Below are 16,789 nucleotides of genomic sequence, written 5' to 3' on the forward strand. Positions count from 1 at the left end.
AGCCACGTACCCTCACACCTGTGGTCATATTTGAATGAACATGTAAATCTCGCATTGCGCGTGTTTCGAGTGGGAGGAAGCCTGAATGACAAGAACATACACGCACGGGCTTGTTACACGGAACCACATAAATTTGGTCCACTGCTTCTGCAGATTCTCCCCGAAGATAATTAAACAAGTGAGACAGAAATGTTCTACTTGGTCATTTAATCCCTGCTTTAACATATCTGTGATTGTGACAACAAGAACAAAAAACAAACAATCAAAGAAAAAAACACATCTGTGATGGGCAAAGGTATGTGAGTCTCGTCAAAATTAGAATTTATCATGCTGAATAACCCACTTTTTATTGATACTAAGTTCACTAACAAATGTGTGGACACTTTCCCTCAGTTTTTTCAGTACGATTCAGAATATATCGATCCATACCTGCTGGCCACCCTCGGCTCTAATTCACTCAAACAGGCTGACATAATAACACTACCACCGCCATGTTTCACCAGTGGAATAATGTTCTTTGGCTGGAATGTAGTGCATTCCTCTCTAGTAACACAAAGTTTCTCATTCTCATTCTAACCAAAAAGTTCTGTTTTTGCAGCATCTGTCAGAGAGATGTTATCAGAGCAGAATCACAGTCCTCGCTCTTTAGAGTTAGTTTTGCAACCCTTTTCAGCTTGATGAGTAGGCCTACATCAAAACTGACCTTTATTTGTTCTGTTTATCATAAAATGCCACAATTTGTGCGCGGAAAGCAGTGCAGCAGTTTTAAGGGTTCTTTACCCTTATACTCTTTAAACGTCTTGGCCACCACTCCCCCAGATATGTAGTCTTCCCAACATGGTCTGACGGGTATCAAAAAGGAGTTTGTGTTAGCAGAAGAGCACACGAGGACAAAAGCAGGAGGCGGGGTGTTTTTTTTGTTTTTTTTTGTTTAAGGCGTGTCAAACTCATTTATAAGCCTTGAGTCTGGGCACTCCTCTCACATCCTTCTCCACATTCCTACTGAGCTCGACGAGTTTTCAAGCAACCGGTGAGTGAGAAAATGCTTCAAAATAACGAATCTTTAGACAAATCTTTTGGATTTCATCTTGACGGTCTAAACTGTCAAAAGAAAGAGTTTTCCTGTATAGTATTTTAAAGCGTATCGCTTAAAAAGGAACTGCACGTATGCAGAAAAGAGGGAGAATTAAAAGAATTAGAGTAAGACTAGTGAGGATTGTTCGTGACAGTTTAACATCACTGCTAACTCACAGAAGAGAAACCAGCCCATGGAATGCTGATAGACTGCAATTAAATGTTGTAAACTGCTTGAGGAAAAAATTAAGCCCAGCCTGTGTCAACAAAGAGTTTCCCGTTTGCTGTACCACCCATATTCGAGCATGACTCATGTTTAGAAACGAGCAGTTGCCAGAAAGGCCGTATTCACTTGGGGACGGAAAAAGCATGGCACAGCAACAAAAGAGGAAGACCTAGAGAGGGTGTTATCTTAAATTGCTCTGAGCCAGTTTTAAATGCACTCCAGAGTATAACAGCATCACCGGGTGCAAAGGGAATTATTTAAAATCAAATACACATCAGGCAAGAAAATACTGAAAAACATTTTCTTTTCTTTTCAGCCATCATGTCTATAATGGGAGCAATTGGAAATCTGATGGATGCCTTTGATAAGAATGCAGGACCAGACAAAAAAATGGACAAGGCAGAAATGGCTAAACTTCTCAAGGCTGAGATCGGAGTAAGTAGAAAATATGTAACCATACTGAAACACAGAGCCGCGAATGCTTCAGTTTTACTAAAACTCCTCCTCTCTTTCCTCCATTAGGCTGAGAAGAAAGAGGAGGCAGATAAGATTTTCACCAAACTGGATATGAACAAGGATGGTTCCATTGATTTCCAGGAGTTTGTGATTTTCGTGGCATCCCTCGCCATGTGCATTCGTGAGAAGTAAAACACTTTGGCCAGACTGCTGTCTTTTCTTGCCTCTTTTGATCTGTGTTTGAATAAAAACTCTGAGAACTCCAGCATGTACCACCGCCACACTGATCCATAAAATGTAAAGTGAAAACTTGCTTAACCGCACACAGTCTACTCATTAATTTGATGTATTAACGACTCAAACAGGGCTGACACTGAATGTGACTGGCCAATGTTGGATATCAGAGGGGATGTATACAAAAAAATAAAATGTCACATTTTAAATGTTGTTTTGTTTGTGATTCCTGTCTAAGTCCACGATAGAAATTCATGTCACAACAATGGCTCCAAAAGGTCCATATGCTTGTCGCTCCAATTGCAGTAAGTAGGGAAAAAGTGCTGTGCTGGGAAATGGTACGTTTTTTGTATCCACTCTTTTGTACCTTCGAAGGGACAATTCTGCAGCTCCAGTGACAGAAATATACCCGTTCAAAAAAGCCACGTACCCTCACACCTGTGGTCATATTTGAATGAACATGTAAATCTCGCATTGTGCGTGTTTGGAGTGGGAGGAAGCCTGAATGCACAAAAGAAATTCAAATAGGCACTGGGAGAACTGGAAAACCACCAGACAAAAAAGCTACAGCAGACTTTTGAATGTAGAACCCTGTTACTATGAGAGAGCAAACCAGCCCATCATTGTGGAGAATATGCCTGTCTATGAAGAGTTTGACCTCCTGTAAGCTTAAAGTTATCGAAGGTACAATTATGTACCCTTGGTTGTCAATGATGAATTTTTACCTTAAAAGTGAAACAAGGATGTACAGTATTTACCTGAAAGCTCATTTCAGTATCTTACATGGTAATTTTATTTCATTATATTTCTTTGTGAGTAAAAACATCGTGAAAAATCAAGAGCCAGAATCTTTCTTGTGCTCCTCTCCTAAAGAAGGAATGCTTTTTGAAACCGTCCGTTGAAATATAATCTGCCTTTTCAAATAACAGGTTTTGCTAAGCCGGTCTTTCATTGAATACCCAACTCCTTCATTATTGTGTTAGCGTTCGCATGATTAACAAGCAGGACAGGAAGTAATGATAAAAAATGCTTTGCACAGCTTTAAGCAAACAGCTTTATATCTAAATTTGATTCTCAAAAACTTCCCATATTTCTTGGAATAATCTTACACATTCAAACAGAATAGATGATCTAGTACCAATATAAAAGATTTCAGCTGTTTTAGGACTCAGCTTCAGTGGCAGTGAAATCTTTTGTGACAATTTAGTTACAGCTGTAACTAAATTTAAAACCTAGAACTTAAAACTTAAAAACTAGAGCTTTAAAACCTTCAGTGTCTTATGAGGATAGTTACATAATGTGGTGTGAAGTAATCCAAAAAGGTATTGAAATGTTGAGATTATTGTTTTAGTTTTAGTTTTGGGTGTAGGTGTAGGTGAGTTGAAAATCCCCATAAATTCAGCTTACTGTCATATATGATGAATAAAAGTAGCAGATCCCGAGAATTACAGTGGAGGTTTAAAAAAAATTCATCATTTATATTTGAAAATCAACTTATATTGATTAAGAAAGAATACTTTTCCTTTGATAAGATCCTTTGTTTCCAGTTACATTTATCACTTGGCAGTTAGAATGGATTACGTTCCTTCTGCCTTGTGACCTATAAGAATGAACAAATGAGCCATTTTTTTGGCCTTAATTCCCGTTCAAACAAGTGTATATCTTATGTTTACACACGAGCTGTGAACAGTTTATCCAGGAAGTGTTTTTTCTTTTCTATTTAAAAAAAAAAATCGACTATCTCACTGTATCGTGACTCCTGGGATTTCGCATGTTACCTGTTTGCAGTCCACATATGAGCACCACCTATTTAAAGTCTGTTTTTTTTAAAAAAAAACGAGCTTTCTGGCTCACAGATCACAGAGGACTCAGAAATTATCTACATGGAATGCGGCCAAGCCTCCCTGAGTTAAACTCGAGAAGCATCGGAAGTTCTCGGCTTTTTCCGGCGTATCCCAGTCAGTTAGCTAGCCAGGCTGATTAGCTTGCTACAACAGCTAATGTTTGTAGGATATTTCCTGTTAGCTGAACAGGAGTGGATGAAACAAATAGTATAGAAATATGGCGGACGTCGAGGGACAAGGAATTTGTTCCTCGGTCCACCCGTTGCCTCATCCTTCGTCCAGTAACGGCTCCGGTAGCGGTAACGTTACACCAGACACCGGCGACTGCTGCCCAACAGTAACCACCGTTACCTCAGGCCCACGGCTAGTCCGAATAGTGAAGTCTGACTCGGGCTACGGTTTCAATGTTCGGGGACAAGTTAGTGAAGGAGGGCAACTACGGAGCATTAACGGGGAACTGTACGCTCCACTGCAGCATGTTAGTGCTGTCCTTCCGGGGGGAGCCGCCGACAGAGCCGGCATCTCGAAAGGGGACAGGATCCTTGAGGTGTAAGTGGCTGCTGTTTAAGCTGTTTTTGCAGATGAATTCCGATTTATCATGTCCGTGATTAATACATTCTCCGCTCTCCCGTGTTACTGACCGCCACCAACATGCACGGTCTTGAATACTTGTCCTGCATGGTAGAATACTCGTTTATCCCAATAAAAGGAGTGTATAAGCCTATGTGAGAGAGAAGGGGTCTTGAAATCATTAGAAATTCCTCTCACTCACAGTATGCCAGATATTCCCTTGTTCACATGTCGCCTTAACGACATGCAATGTGCACTCTTATCTCATTCATAATAGCTCACTTTGTTGACAGTCTTTACAATTGTTCTCACAAGCGGAAATGTATCAGGAGAGTGACTTGATTTGCTGTATTAACCAAACACACTATATTGATTGTTTTTGGCGCTGAGCAGTGATGAGCCTGCTGCATTTAGGAAACGGGTGGTCGTCCTCACTGGCGCGTTAGTATGCACGGAGACTGCTAGCTGATGCTAGACTCTGTTGCTATGGAGAAGAGCACACAGCATCAGTGTGTGTGCTTGGAACAAGGTGATGTAGAAAGGGAGGGATGCTTTTAGTTCAGTTGTGATTGGCTTGGCGCTATGAAATTCAGCGTCCGATTGGCTGGTGTTCGTACACTGCTTTGTTCAAGGAAGGCCTGCAGTAACCTGGCAGTTTGTTGACCCCATTATTTTCTTTGCGTGCAAGCATGCGGATGTACGCCTGTCCATTTTGTTACTGTATGCTATGGGCCACCTGCTACCCCTTCTGTTTCATCCGTGTGTTGGTTACTTTGTTCATTATCAATATCTGATCAGTTTGTGATTATTCTGTTTTCCAGATAATAGTGCATTTGTACCCTGATTTGCCAAGGTCTCTCACGCAGTAAATAAAATAGGCCCAAATATGCCTTGATCTTTACACATTACATTAGTTTGTGGAGTATTTCTATTTTCTCCTGTATTTATCCCGACTAGCTGCAGGGCAGTGTAGCTCCTTGCCATTCTTTGTGAAATCAATACTTCTTTGCACATTTTTGAACCATTGCTGCTTTTCAGGCTGAATTGTATAAGTGTAACTCTTAAGCTTGATAGTAACTAAATAAACTAACTACAAGGGAACTCGGAGTGTGCAACCTCTGCCAGAGCCAATGCATTCCCCTGCAGTTTTTAAGGATATGATCCAGATGTGTGTACAAACTCATTGTGTTAGTCTTTTTACCATGACTCTCCTCTCCACTAGGTTTGAAAAAGAAAAAAAATAAGGCTTAGTGGTTTTGATGCAGTGTTTATTAGTTTGGTGTGAACAAATGTCATCGATCACCTCCCTCCTTGGCAAAATAATTAAAAGATGAAATGTTTCCTTAAATTTTAGGAGGCGGGACAAAGGGAGATGTGATGTGAAACGCGGAACATGCCTCTTAGCTACCTGTTCATCACAATCAAAAGTGCTGATGGTGCCAGCGCAAAAACCACAGATGCATGTTATGTCATCATAAAGCTGCAGGAAGGAAGGAGCTGCCAAAGTGCTCGATCTGCACTTTGTGTGGTTGGAGCCTTTGCTCTTTCCCCCTCTACACCAGCAAGATGTTTGCATGTGTGTCTCTCTTGTTTGTCTATGCTTACTTCTACCTACACAGTCGTCATTCCTCAGCAGGTCTAGTTTCAGCTTGGCCATGTGTGCGTAGGGCCTCGTCTTGATAGCATGTTCATTTGGAGCTGTGACTTTCCACCGTAGGTATTAAAGAGCCACTGAGTTTATAGCTCTGTGACACTCAGCCAAGCTAAGCCCTGCCTTGACATACTTGCTGACATAATGGTAGAGCTCTTAGTGAGAAGCTCTCACTAAGGCAAATCCTGTCCTGAATTATCAATCTGGTTTCAGAGTTGGTCGTTGTTTTCTTTTTCTTCTTTGTCTTCAGTTTCCTTTCTGTTCACCATCCCAGTTTCCAGAAACGAAGGCCCTTATCACTGCTTATCACCTAATCCCCTGTTCACATGAAGGTGGAGTGAGCAGACATGCTCTTCCTGGTGTCCATTTTTCAATCACAGTTTGTTTCAGCAGTAACAAGAATGTGATCAGTCACTGTTTTTTTTGCACATTGAATAGTTGTCAAGACTTCTCTGGATATGTGTTTGCATTACACAAACCTTATCAGAGCTTTACACCTAATTAAAGCACACCTGTACGTTACAACTTCAGTTAATAGCCAGTGTGGGAATGGATAACAATGCTTACTTGGAGTTTAAGTTCATTGTACTGAAAAGATTAGTGTTTTTGTTGGTTTTTTTGGCAACACATTAACATCTCGGTGCATGTTTATGATGTACATATAAGTAGTAAAAGTGAAAGATGAAGCCATTACATTTGAAAATCACAGTCAGTCTTGGGCTAACAGCTCTCTCTTACAGCACTGACTGGATTGCTTTCGGTCGATGTGCATAACATCTGAGGCCGTACTGGCTGCTGTACTCTGGAAAATGTTCAAATGGAAGTTCGGACAGCTCTCGCATTGCATAATTCCACGCTACAGTTTCAATGACATAAATCCATTACGCTGCCATAGAATATATTGCGCTGAATAATTTATGGATAGTCTTTCATGCATTGTTCGAATGCCACCTTTTACTGCCAACCTGCCCAGAACATTGGAATTGGTTTTAAAGCCATGAGAAAATCCTAGATTTGATGCTGAGAGCTTTTAGAAGAGTACACTCTGAATGAAGTTAACTGCAGGTGAGGCTGCTTCGACTCTGTAATTAGTGCTGCCGCGCCTCCGGCACATGACTGCCAACACATGCACACACCCAGTGTTGCTCATGTTCAGTTGTGCTTGGGACTTAAACCCAACTGGTTTATTACTTATGGGGAGGAAAGCTGTTTCCAACTTCTGTTTTATTCTTTTTAAGCACTCACTTTGACTTGAGATATGGGACAGTGTAAAGAGACGATCCTCTGAAAGCATGCAGACTAATTGCTAAATTTGTCAGCAGCAATTTTTCCAGTGTTACTGACATTGTGTAACATTTGTGTTGAGTCAAGTCAGTCGTCATTTTGAGCTGTAATCTGTTGTATCTTCCTTTTCATGTATTTGGTTTGCATATATAAGAATATCTTTTATTCTTTACAGTGCAGTTAAATTCAAACCACACCCTCAAAACATGTGCGAGCAGTACTCCTGTTAGAAATCGAAAAATCTTAAGTACCACACCACCCTAAATGTGAACTTCTCTGTCCCAATTCAACAGCAATGGGGTGAACGTAGAGGGAGCCACACACAAGCAGGTGGTGGATCTGATTCGGGCCGGTGAGAGAGAGCTGTTGCTGGCTGTGCTGTCTGTCCCGCCACAGGAGGCAGACTGCCTGGATCCCGGTGACGACGGATCGGCCCAGTCCTGTTACGACTACTCTGACAAGCAGGCCGTCCCTATTTCTTTGCCCTGCTACAAACACACTGAGCTCAACAGTGAAAAGTTTGTGGTGAGTGCATTGCGTCGGCTGCCAAATTGAGAGGAGGAGGACCGATTTGGAGGCATAATGAACAAGTGAAGGCTGAGGTGGAGGGATTGTTGCAGGAAAGGCTGGAGAGTTAATAGAACAGTGGGTTAGAAATAAGAGATCGTGGCATAGCTGTTCCTGTAACTGGATGCAAGTGATGGAGGGTTGACGGCATTATCCAACAAGTTTTCCAAATGCTATGAGAAATGTTTCTTTTGGAATGTGGAAGCCAATGAACTTGAGCCCAATGAAGTTATTCACGTTTGCACTTTTTCTCTTCCAGGTTTACAATGTGTACATGGCAGGCAGACAGCTATGCTCAAAGCGTTACCGGGAGTTTGTGATCCTACACCAAAACCTGAAGAAGGAATTTGCTAGTTTCACCTTCCCCAAGCTGCCTGGCAAATGGCCGTTTACACTGTCAGAGCAGCAGCTGGATGCACGACGCAGAGGCCTGGAGGAATACCTGGAGAAAGGTGAGGTAGAAAACAAGAGACACACACGGGGTCTCTGCAAAGCTTTGGGCATAGGTGTGTAATGTCTCGCGGGTTTTTATTCCTGTTCCACTGCATGCCGCTTAAAGTCACGTTGCTTGACTGCGCAAGACCCGCTCGTTAAAGTTGTGGAAAATCACATATTTTTGTGTGTGTGTGTGTGGGGGGGGTGTCTGAGGCTATAACATGTGGAAATGTTTTGTAGAAATACTATCCACTCTGTGGTGTGGAGTGAGCCAGTGTTGACCACTTACAGTCCATAAAGAGGCTTAACCTAATGTTATGTGTGTTGTATCTGCAGTGTGCTCTGTACGGGTAATTGGAGAAAGTGACATCATGCAGGAGTTCCTGTCAGAATCCGACGAGGTAAAAAAAAAACAAAAAAAAACAACAACATAGAAACGTGCACGCTCGTGTGTATTTCTTGCTCCTGTACGCAACTCACTCTCTTTCTCATGGGAAAGAACTATAACGGCGTGTCAGATGTGGAGTTGAGAATAGCCGTGCCCGATAAAACTACGCTCACTGTACGAGTTCGCAAAAACTCTACTACAGACCAAGTATATCAGGTAAACACATGCACGGACATCTGTAACGAGCATCCACATCTTTGTGTTTCATCATTTTCACTCTGTCGTTCCATCTGATCGCCCTGTTTACAGGCTGTGGTCACGAAGCTGGGGATGGACAGTGTGACAGCCAGCTACTTTGCTCTGTTTGAGGTCATCAACCACACCTTCGGTGAGTAAAGACATGTAACTGAACCCTGGGGTGCGTGTGTATTTGCAAATTGCCGTCTTTTCGCGCTGAAATTGTCTCGCTTCTTTCTCGAAGCACAACTAAATGTTGACTCTCAGGAAAAGCACACGCATCAAAAGCCATGTTGGTTTGTGTACGTGGCTTTCGCATCTGTGAAGGCATCAAAGAAATCAAATGTATGACAAATAACAGCAGCAATGAAACATTGCAGGGTTGGACATTTTGAGTCCGATTGAATCATTTTTCAAATATTTTTTATTTTCATAAACCGTCCTTTTGGATACATGAAATTCTTTTACCTGATTAAAGCACCAGACAGCGAGTCGGCTGTTGTTACAGTTAATCATGTTGAAGACAATGCCAGTACCAAATTTCCAAGAAACCTTTATTGTTGTTAAGAAACTCATTCGGCCTCCTGGTGAGGCCAGAGTAAGTCGATTTGATTTATCATCTGTAGCCTATCAACTGTGAACTGACTGACCAACTGATCAAAAGGCCTGCCGTCATTCTCACAGCTTTCTTTTGGCTCACAAGAAACACGGCAAAGTTTATGTGACAAGTTAAGTTGCCCTGAAATGAAGTTAAACTGTCAGAAAGCTAGATGACAGCCGGCAGCTATATTGTTATTTAGAAACGTACATCTTCTGTTGGGAACAAGAAAAATAGCTTAGTCTGGTTTCAACTCTCTGTTCGGCAATGCTGCAATTGAATTGTTTCAGTAAATAATAAGTCCAATGAATCGAATAATACATGACTCTTTACAGCATGTCGACACAGACAACTTCCCATATGACTTTGAATCTTTGATTTGCCCTCCTTCCTGTTTGAACGAGACGAAAGATGAAAGATTTCTTGTGAAATGTTTTCTTTTAATGTTGCACGGATACAAAAGTCTGATGTCAATCTTTTCTTGCTTCCTTCCCTCCCTTTGTTTTTCAGTCCGTAAACTTGCCCCCAATGAGTTCCCCCACAAACTGTATGTACAGAACTATACCTCAGCCATCCCAGGAACCTGTCTCACCCTGCGCAAGTGGCTCTTCACCACAGAAGAAGAAATTCTGCTCAATGACAACCAGCTTGCTGTCAACTACTTCTTTCACCAGGTGTGTGCATTTGATAGTCATTTTTTTTTTCTTTTAGGCGTGTTTATGTGTGCGGGTTTTTGTGTTAAACAGCGTCCCCTATCGCACCCCTTTACAGGCTGTTGATGACGTAAAGAAAGGATTCATCAAAGTCGAGCAGAAGTCTTATCAGCTGCAAAAGCTGGCGGAGCAGAAGAAGATGTCCACGGTCAGTCTCGCACGCGTTGGCTGCACAAAACCATCCTGTTTCACATATAGAGACTGATAGTTTCTCAATATAAGTAGATCAGTGTCAGATTATCACATTGGAAAGGCTGCAGAGTGTTCAGAAGGTTGTGACAGACACTGAGTGCACTGAACTTGCCGCTTTACTCGGTGTCAGTAAAATAAATCAGTGGCCACAGAGGATAGGTTAAGCTTCATTTTCTCCAAAAATAAACGGTACTTTTAAACCCAGGATCCGAAAAGGTTCCTTCAGAGTGTAATTGTCTGCATTTTCACTGTGGTTTTCAAAGACTGGGGAGACCTGCTGGTCTGTGGAGTTTGGTTAAAGTGAAAAGGAGGAAGTGGACTTGGGAAGTTCCAGACTGATGAGGCTTCCGAGTTTCTCACTGTAAAAGATTTATTCCAGTTAAACACCAGAACGTTAAGTCGGCTGCATAACGTCTTCTTGTAACGTGGTGAAAGTAAAACATTGTTTTGCTTCTTGTCTCCACTGTTCTCGGCCTATTTTTCCCTCAGTACCTAAGTTTGTTGAGGGGCTGTGAGGACTACAATGAGATCATATTCCCTCATTGTTCCTGCGACTCTCGACGTAAAGGCCATGTGATCACAGCCATCAGCATACACCACTTCAAGCTGCATGCCTGCACAGAGGAAGGCACACTCGAGGCAAGTCTTAACTGCTTGTTCGCATGTGTGCCTTTTTACACACAAGTACTGCATGTGCTTTAGGTGCTGTTTACACATACCCGGGTATTTTGATAAACGAAGACCTTTCCTTTCGTTTATACACAAACGGAGTTTTTTCCTCCGAAAACGAGGCATAAAAAAAACTCCGGCAAAAGTGGAGATTTTTTAAAAACTCCGTTTAGCGTTTGTGTATAAACTGGTTGAAAGAGACAAAAACGGAGTTTTGGGCAATTGAGAATGAGGAGTTGTCGTCATAGTACAGAGCCCCGCCCCTATCCGCCATGTTGGCAGGATGCTAGCGTGAAAACGCCATTCTCTCCGTTCGTTTACAGTGTACGCGTGTGTTTTTAAATCAGTAAGTTTAAACAGTGCGGAATTGCAAGAACATGCCTGGAAATCACTGCTGTGTGAAGAACTGTTCCAGTACCTCACATAATACGTTTGGGAAACATAGGAACAACGAAATACATTTTTTCGAAGTTCTTCCTGTCAGCGGTTCTCTATTAGGCTTCTGATTGGCTTGTGTGGAATTCTCATTGTTCTAACACTGCCACCGTCAGGCTTGGCGTAATTTAACAGCTCTTGATAGCGTTTTTATGCTGATCAATGTAGACGTGTTTTTTTTTTTTAAAACGGGGCTGTGTGCACCTAGTTATTTTTGCAAACGAAGGTTAGAAAATATGCGTTTATTAAAATACCCGGGTATGTGTAAACGGCACCTTAAAGGGAGTGTGATAAAGCCTCAATGCTGCTCCAGAACCAGGTGATTGCGTTCGACTGGGGGGAGATGCAGCGGTGGGACACGGATGAAGAGGGCATGGCTTTCTGCTTTGAATATGCACGAGGAGAGAAGAAGCCGCGCTGGGTCAAGATATTTACACCTTACGTAAGTCACAGCAGCATATATTCGTTTATGTTTGGATGATGATGTTGCTGGCAGGGCTTGAAAACAAACTTATTTTTCAATCGTTCCGTTCCGAACGGTTCAGGCATGTTTAACGTTTTCGTTCTTGCGTTCCGCCACCAACATATCGTTCCTGAACCGGTTCGGAACGTAAAATATCGTTCCGGCAGTGTTTGGTGGGCCTGTCAAGTCTACGTGTGTGGACTTTACCTTAGAATAGACGTACTCATTAGTATTTGCCCTTGATTTACACCGTAGCTCTATGCCCAAAAATAATAAATCACCGGCAGCATCCAAAAACATTCAGATGGGCTAAAGCTGCGTCGACGTCACTTCCTTGATCTGGGAGCTTCAATGTAAGATGAGGGTTGATCTACTACTTTAGACAACAAAGTATATGCTATATTCTACATGAATTTTTATGAATTTGTATGTTGTAGAGTTGTGGATCTATTTTATCAATGGAGAAATTGAGCAGCCTTGCTTTGTTGTCTACAGTAGTATATCAACCCTCATCTTACATTGAAGCTCCCAGATCAAGGAAGTGACGTCGACGCAGCAGAGAAGCTATTAGGTTTGGTTTGTGTTGTACTACTGTAGAAGTTTGGTGTCATGGCATGGGATTTTAGTGTGGTAATTTAGGAGATACTGCCAGGGTCCATTAGCGCTTGTACTAAGCTATTCGGGATAACTCAGTAACTCAGCTGATGTTCAGCCAAGATCGAAAAAACTTCGGGTGGGCTACTTGGCTGGATGTCACGGTTCAAATGACCCCAAGGTGAATCTACTCCGAACCATCACTTTAACTAGTGGATAACTAGTGGATAACTAGACTAAGTAGTGGATAAAGGAAGTGATTCGTGACAGCTGCCTGCATTGAGCCTAGCGGGCAGCGAAGTGAACGCACAACCGGAAGTAGTCTTTTTTTTTTCCCCTGACAAAGGCTACGCTTTTGTGAAATTTTATCAAATATATAGAGAACGAAAAAAAACGTTATTAACCGGTTTTGTGGATTTCAGAATAACGTTTCTGTTCCGGAACAGTTGAAGACCATTTCGTTTTCGTTTCCGTTTCCGTTCCTCGTAAAATTCCGTACGTTTTCAGTTTTCGGTTTCGTTCCTTGAACCGGTTCGGAGCCCTGGTTGCTGGTTGAATTATTTCAAGATGAAACAAAGCTCCTGCAGTCATAAATCATGACAGCCACGAGGGAAAACCTGGTTAAAATGAAGTATTTTTCTGCCATTCGTTGAATAGAAACTGTTTAAGTCGCGGTAGCATCATTCTAAATCTGTTTCTCTATGTGTTTACTGTGATTGGACAATGTTTAGTTTAACTACATGCACGAGTGCTTTGAGAGAGTCTTCTGTGAGCTGAAGTGGAGGAAGGAGGTAAAGAGAATTTCCTACCCTGCACACTGACTGCCTCGATTACAAGCGTTGTACTTGTGTCTTTTACTCGTAGCTGGTATCTGTGTTTGCAGGTGGAAGAGGAGGCTACGGACAAGGACAATAAGAACTGCAATAAAGATGGTATGTGTGGCAAGGTAAGGCTTTGCCTGCCTCTGTCCAATGAATCAGTAATTACTTGGTTGGATTCCTCGGTCCCCTGCTTTTGTGGGTGTCTAAACTTGTGTGTCTTGGCTGAGATTTCTGTTTTCTGTTGCAGAATATTTTCCAGCTGCTGAGGCACAGAAGGGATGGGGCCACGTAGGAAGGGAGATCGTCACCTCTTAAATACAGCAGCATTACCAAGTCAGCTCAGTTTCGGCCCTGACCTCTAGCCACAGACCCAGGAGCGCTCAGCAAATTAATTTCACGGACATCATTTACGCTCCATTAGCCACAACACAAGAAGCTACTCCCGACATGCAAACCAGCAAGCATCTGCTGAGGAACATAAAAAGATTCAGGAGCATAAGAAGCCACACGACTCATGACTCATGACTCATGACCTAGAACTCTTGAATACAGCACATCATAACCATGCATTAAGCAGAGCATCTATAGACTCAAAGTGATGGATTCATGCAAGCCTTTCCTTCTTGGCAGGGACTCAAAGTGGATTTTGACGTTCTAATGAGGAGGTTTTCAACCTCTTGTCAGTAGCTCTAATTGAGGGGAAAAAACTTAAGTGAATTATTGGTGACACTAATAAGCGAAAGTGAAAGCTGTTAGTGCTCACAAGGGGGGAACAAAGTAATCTGCAAGTTTTAGGATTGACCATGGGAAGACACGCGGCTTCTTATTTCGCAGATTAGAGCAGAGGCGTATTGTGTGTTTGTGGATGCATGCTATCCACGACACCCCCACAGACAAGAGACAAACCTGAGCGAGGCCCTGTAATGTAAGTCACCGCTAAATCGCGTCACACGCTGACATTTTCATCTGTTTGGCGCTACATTTGCATTCACTTGCAAGAAGAGAAATCACTATGAACATATTGAGAGATGTTAACGCGTGAGCAGACTTTTTCTAAAATGATTTATTTTCCAATTTTGGATGCACTCCGAGGAGGATCGTGGATATAGACCAATGCTGCACTTTATCAAACAGTCTGAACAATGTCCATATTTGCAAATTTTAGAATGCGATAGATGGGCTTGATACAGTAATAAGCTTAGACTTACTTTATATTAAGTTTTGACTGATGGACTGACTGCAGTGTGGTCACATACAGCATCAGAAACTGCATCAGGGTTTAAAGCCATTGCATTAAACGTATTAGTACTCGTAGTATTATGTGAACAATCCATGCTAATGTACTCGGTGCACTGCGGGAGCACCGGCTGACAAGTAACAATGTATCTGAGTGTGTTTGGCGTGTCTTGCTCAGAATAGACAGCAGGGGTCCTTCTCCTCCTGCCTGCTCTTTGGATCGCAGCGATTACTTTGTCCCTGGGAGCTCCCACAGGATTTATAATAGGCTTCTAATTCAAATGTCATTTTCCATGCAGCAGTATTTATTTCCGTAGGTGGTACTTTGCTGTTCCGGTCGACCATTCGTGCACTGTGGGTTCAGGCAAAGTGGGGGCGACGATCGCTTATAAAAAAAAAAAGGATGGCTGTTGTGTTTGTTGAATAAGATGAATATGAAGATTACAGTTATCAGTCACTGAAAGCCTCCTAGCAACTGATCACATAACCTCAGTGTGATAGCATAATTATTTGGAGTTTCACGTCCTTTCTAAATGAGTCCGGTCGGTGTTCTAAATAAGAATAATTTAATGATCAAAGTTATGTAAGATGTAGAACCTAATTATCTGATCACCCAGTACTGAAATCAGCCAGGAAGAAAAACAGGTTATTGCATATTGATAATATGACACTGTATTGGTTGATATTAAATGTTGTTGCTCAGTTTAATTTGAGATGAACCTTATATGGTTATTATCATTATAGTAATAAGACTTTTGTTAAAAATCAGCAACTACGAGCATACTGTATTCAAAATCACACATATGATAATCAAACGGATGCTCAACGCAGAGACTGAGTATGTTAGTTGAAACAATAACATTTTATATCAACACATTTTGATGCCACTGAACGCCGTTAAGTGATTATAATGAATTAATGCTCAAACTTCTATTGAGCCAGTAATGGAAGCATTAGCAGTATTTTTGTTATCAGTGAATTACAGAGTTGTGATTTCACACCAGTGGCTCTTTCTGAAAGTGCTTGTGATAAAGATGGTGCTGTTCACAAACACCCTTTTAGGTGATTGATAAGCTTAAACAGACTTTGTTGGGGCATACAGGAGGCTTGATTGAATGTGCTGAGCCGTTAATTGAAAGATTGAATGTTGAATCCAGAAGGCCGAACACATTTCCTTGGATTCTTGTCTGTTTTGTGAACCAAGTCTAACATAATCGATTGTTTGGCGCCTTGAAGCGTTCCCCCTCTTCGGCTCAGCTCCACATCTCTCTCTTGCTTCTTCTGACTACAGTAAAATGCCATGTATATTATTTATTTCAGTAAAATAAAGTGTTAAATTCAGCTGATAAGGTCCGGCTTTGAAGGAGTCCCAACGAGAGGATGGAGATTGACAACCTGCACATCCTTTGACATGTTGAAATGTAAAATTCAAGAAGATGCATCGCTTACTGTAATAAATTGTAACATATTCTTTTAAATAAACCGATTTATTGATGCAGAGGTGGCTCCTTTTTGAGTGTGTGTGTTGGAGCACGAGACAAGTCACGAGCGGTCAAATTCACAAAACTACGCAGGATCCCCTCAATGAGCAGAGTGAGTTGATTCTACACCCATTCACCTTTTACATACCCACATTTGTTTTGTATCTTTTTCTTTCCTCATCGCCCTCCCCTTCTTTCCCCAACCGCAGCATCTTTTAATTAGATCTGGTAGAGAATTTCCCAACAGGCGGTGAAAAGGCTGGTCCGTATTGATCGGCATCGAGTGTCTGCACCCAGTAATAAATGGGTATCGACTGTTGGTGGTGTAGGATATTATCTGAGAACATCTGAATTTTGTAAAGCTATCATCTCTGTGGCAGAGGACCTTTCTGCCACGACGTCACGTGAGTGATCAGACTTCAGTGGCGACTGTAGTAGTTTTATTTCCATCACATTTAAACTTTTCAGAAGTCAAAGAGCATCAAAGCGTGGCTTTTAACCCACTAAGCTCATAGATGAGGGATTCACATGTTCTACTAATGTGGTTCTTCAGTTGACATCCAAATCAAAAGACTGTGATTGTTCGTAAGTTGGCAACCTGACTGGGATGTTCCCGTCCCT

At 41.9% G+C, this 16,789-nt stretch overlaps 1 protein-coding gene across 2 annotated transcripts; it reads left to right on the forward strand.

Moving 5' to 3' along the window:
* Positions 1–3,824: 3,824 nt before the first annotated feature.
* snx27b (sorting nexin 27b) lies at positions 3,825–16,176 on the forward strand. Of its 2 annotated transcripts, none has more exons than XM_075465565.1 (13): positions 3,825–4,383; positions 7,633–7,864; positions 8,166–8,358; positions 8,678–8,742; positions 8,841–8,945; positions 9,039–9,117; positions 10,075–10,238; positions 10,336–10,425; positions 10,959–11,108; positions 11,887–12,015; positions 13,362–13,421; positions 13,514–13,576; positions 13,699–16,176. In XM_075465565.1, the coding sequence occupies exons 1-13, from the start codon at positions 4,052–4,054 to the stop codon at positions 13,741–13,743; spliced, it is 1,707 nt and encodes a 568-aa protein (XP_075321680.1). In that variant the 5' UTR covers positions 3,825–4,051; the 3' UTR covers positions 13,744–16,176. The 2 variants fall into 2 exon arrangements, with proteins under 2 accessions (XP_075321680.1, XP_075321679.1); XM_075465564.1 differs by having other exon boundaries at positions 13,514–13,562.
* The last annotated feature ends 613 nt before the right edge of the window (positions 16,177–16,789 follow it).

Source organism: Odontesthes bonariensis, chromosome 5 (assembly GCF_027942865.1).
Source record: "Odontesthes bonariensis isolate fOdoBon6 chromosome 5, fOdoBon6.hap1, whole genome shotgun sequence".
In the NCBI taxonomy this organism is placed as follows: domain Eukaryota; kingdom Metazoa; phylum Chordata; class Actinopteri; order Atheriniformes; family Atherinopsidae; genus Odontesthes; species Odontesthes bonariensis.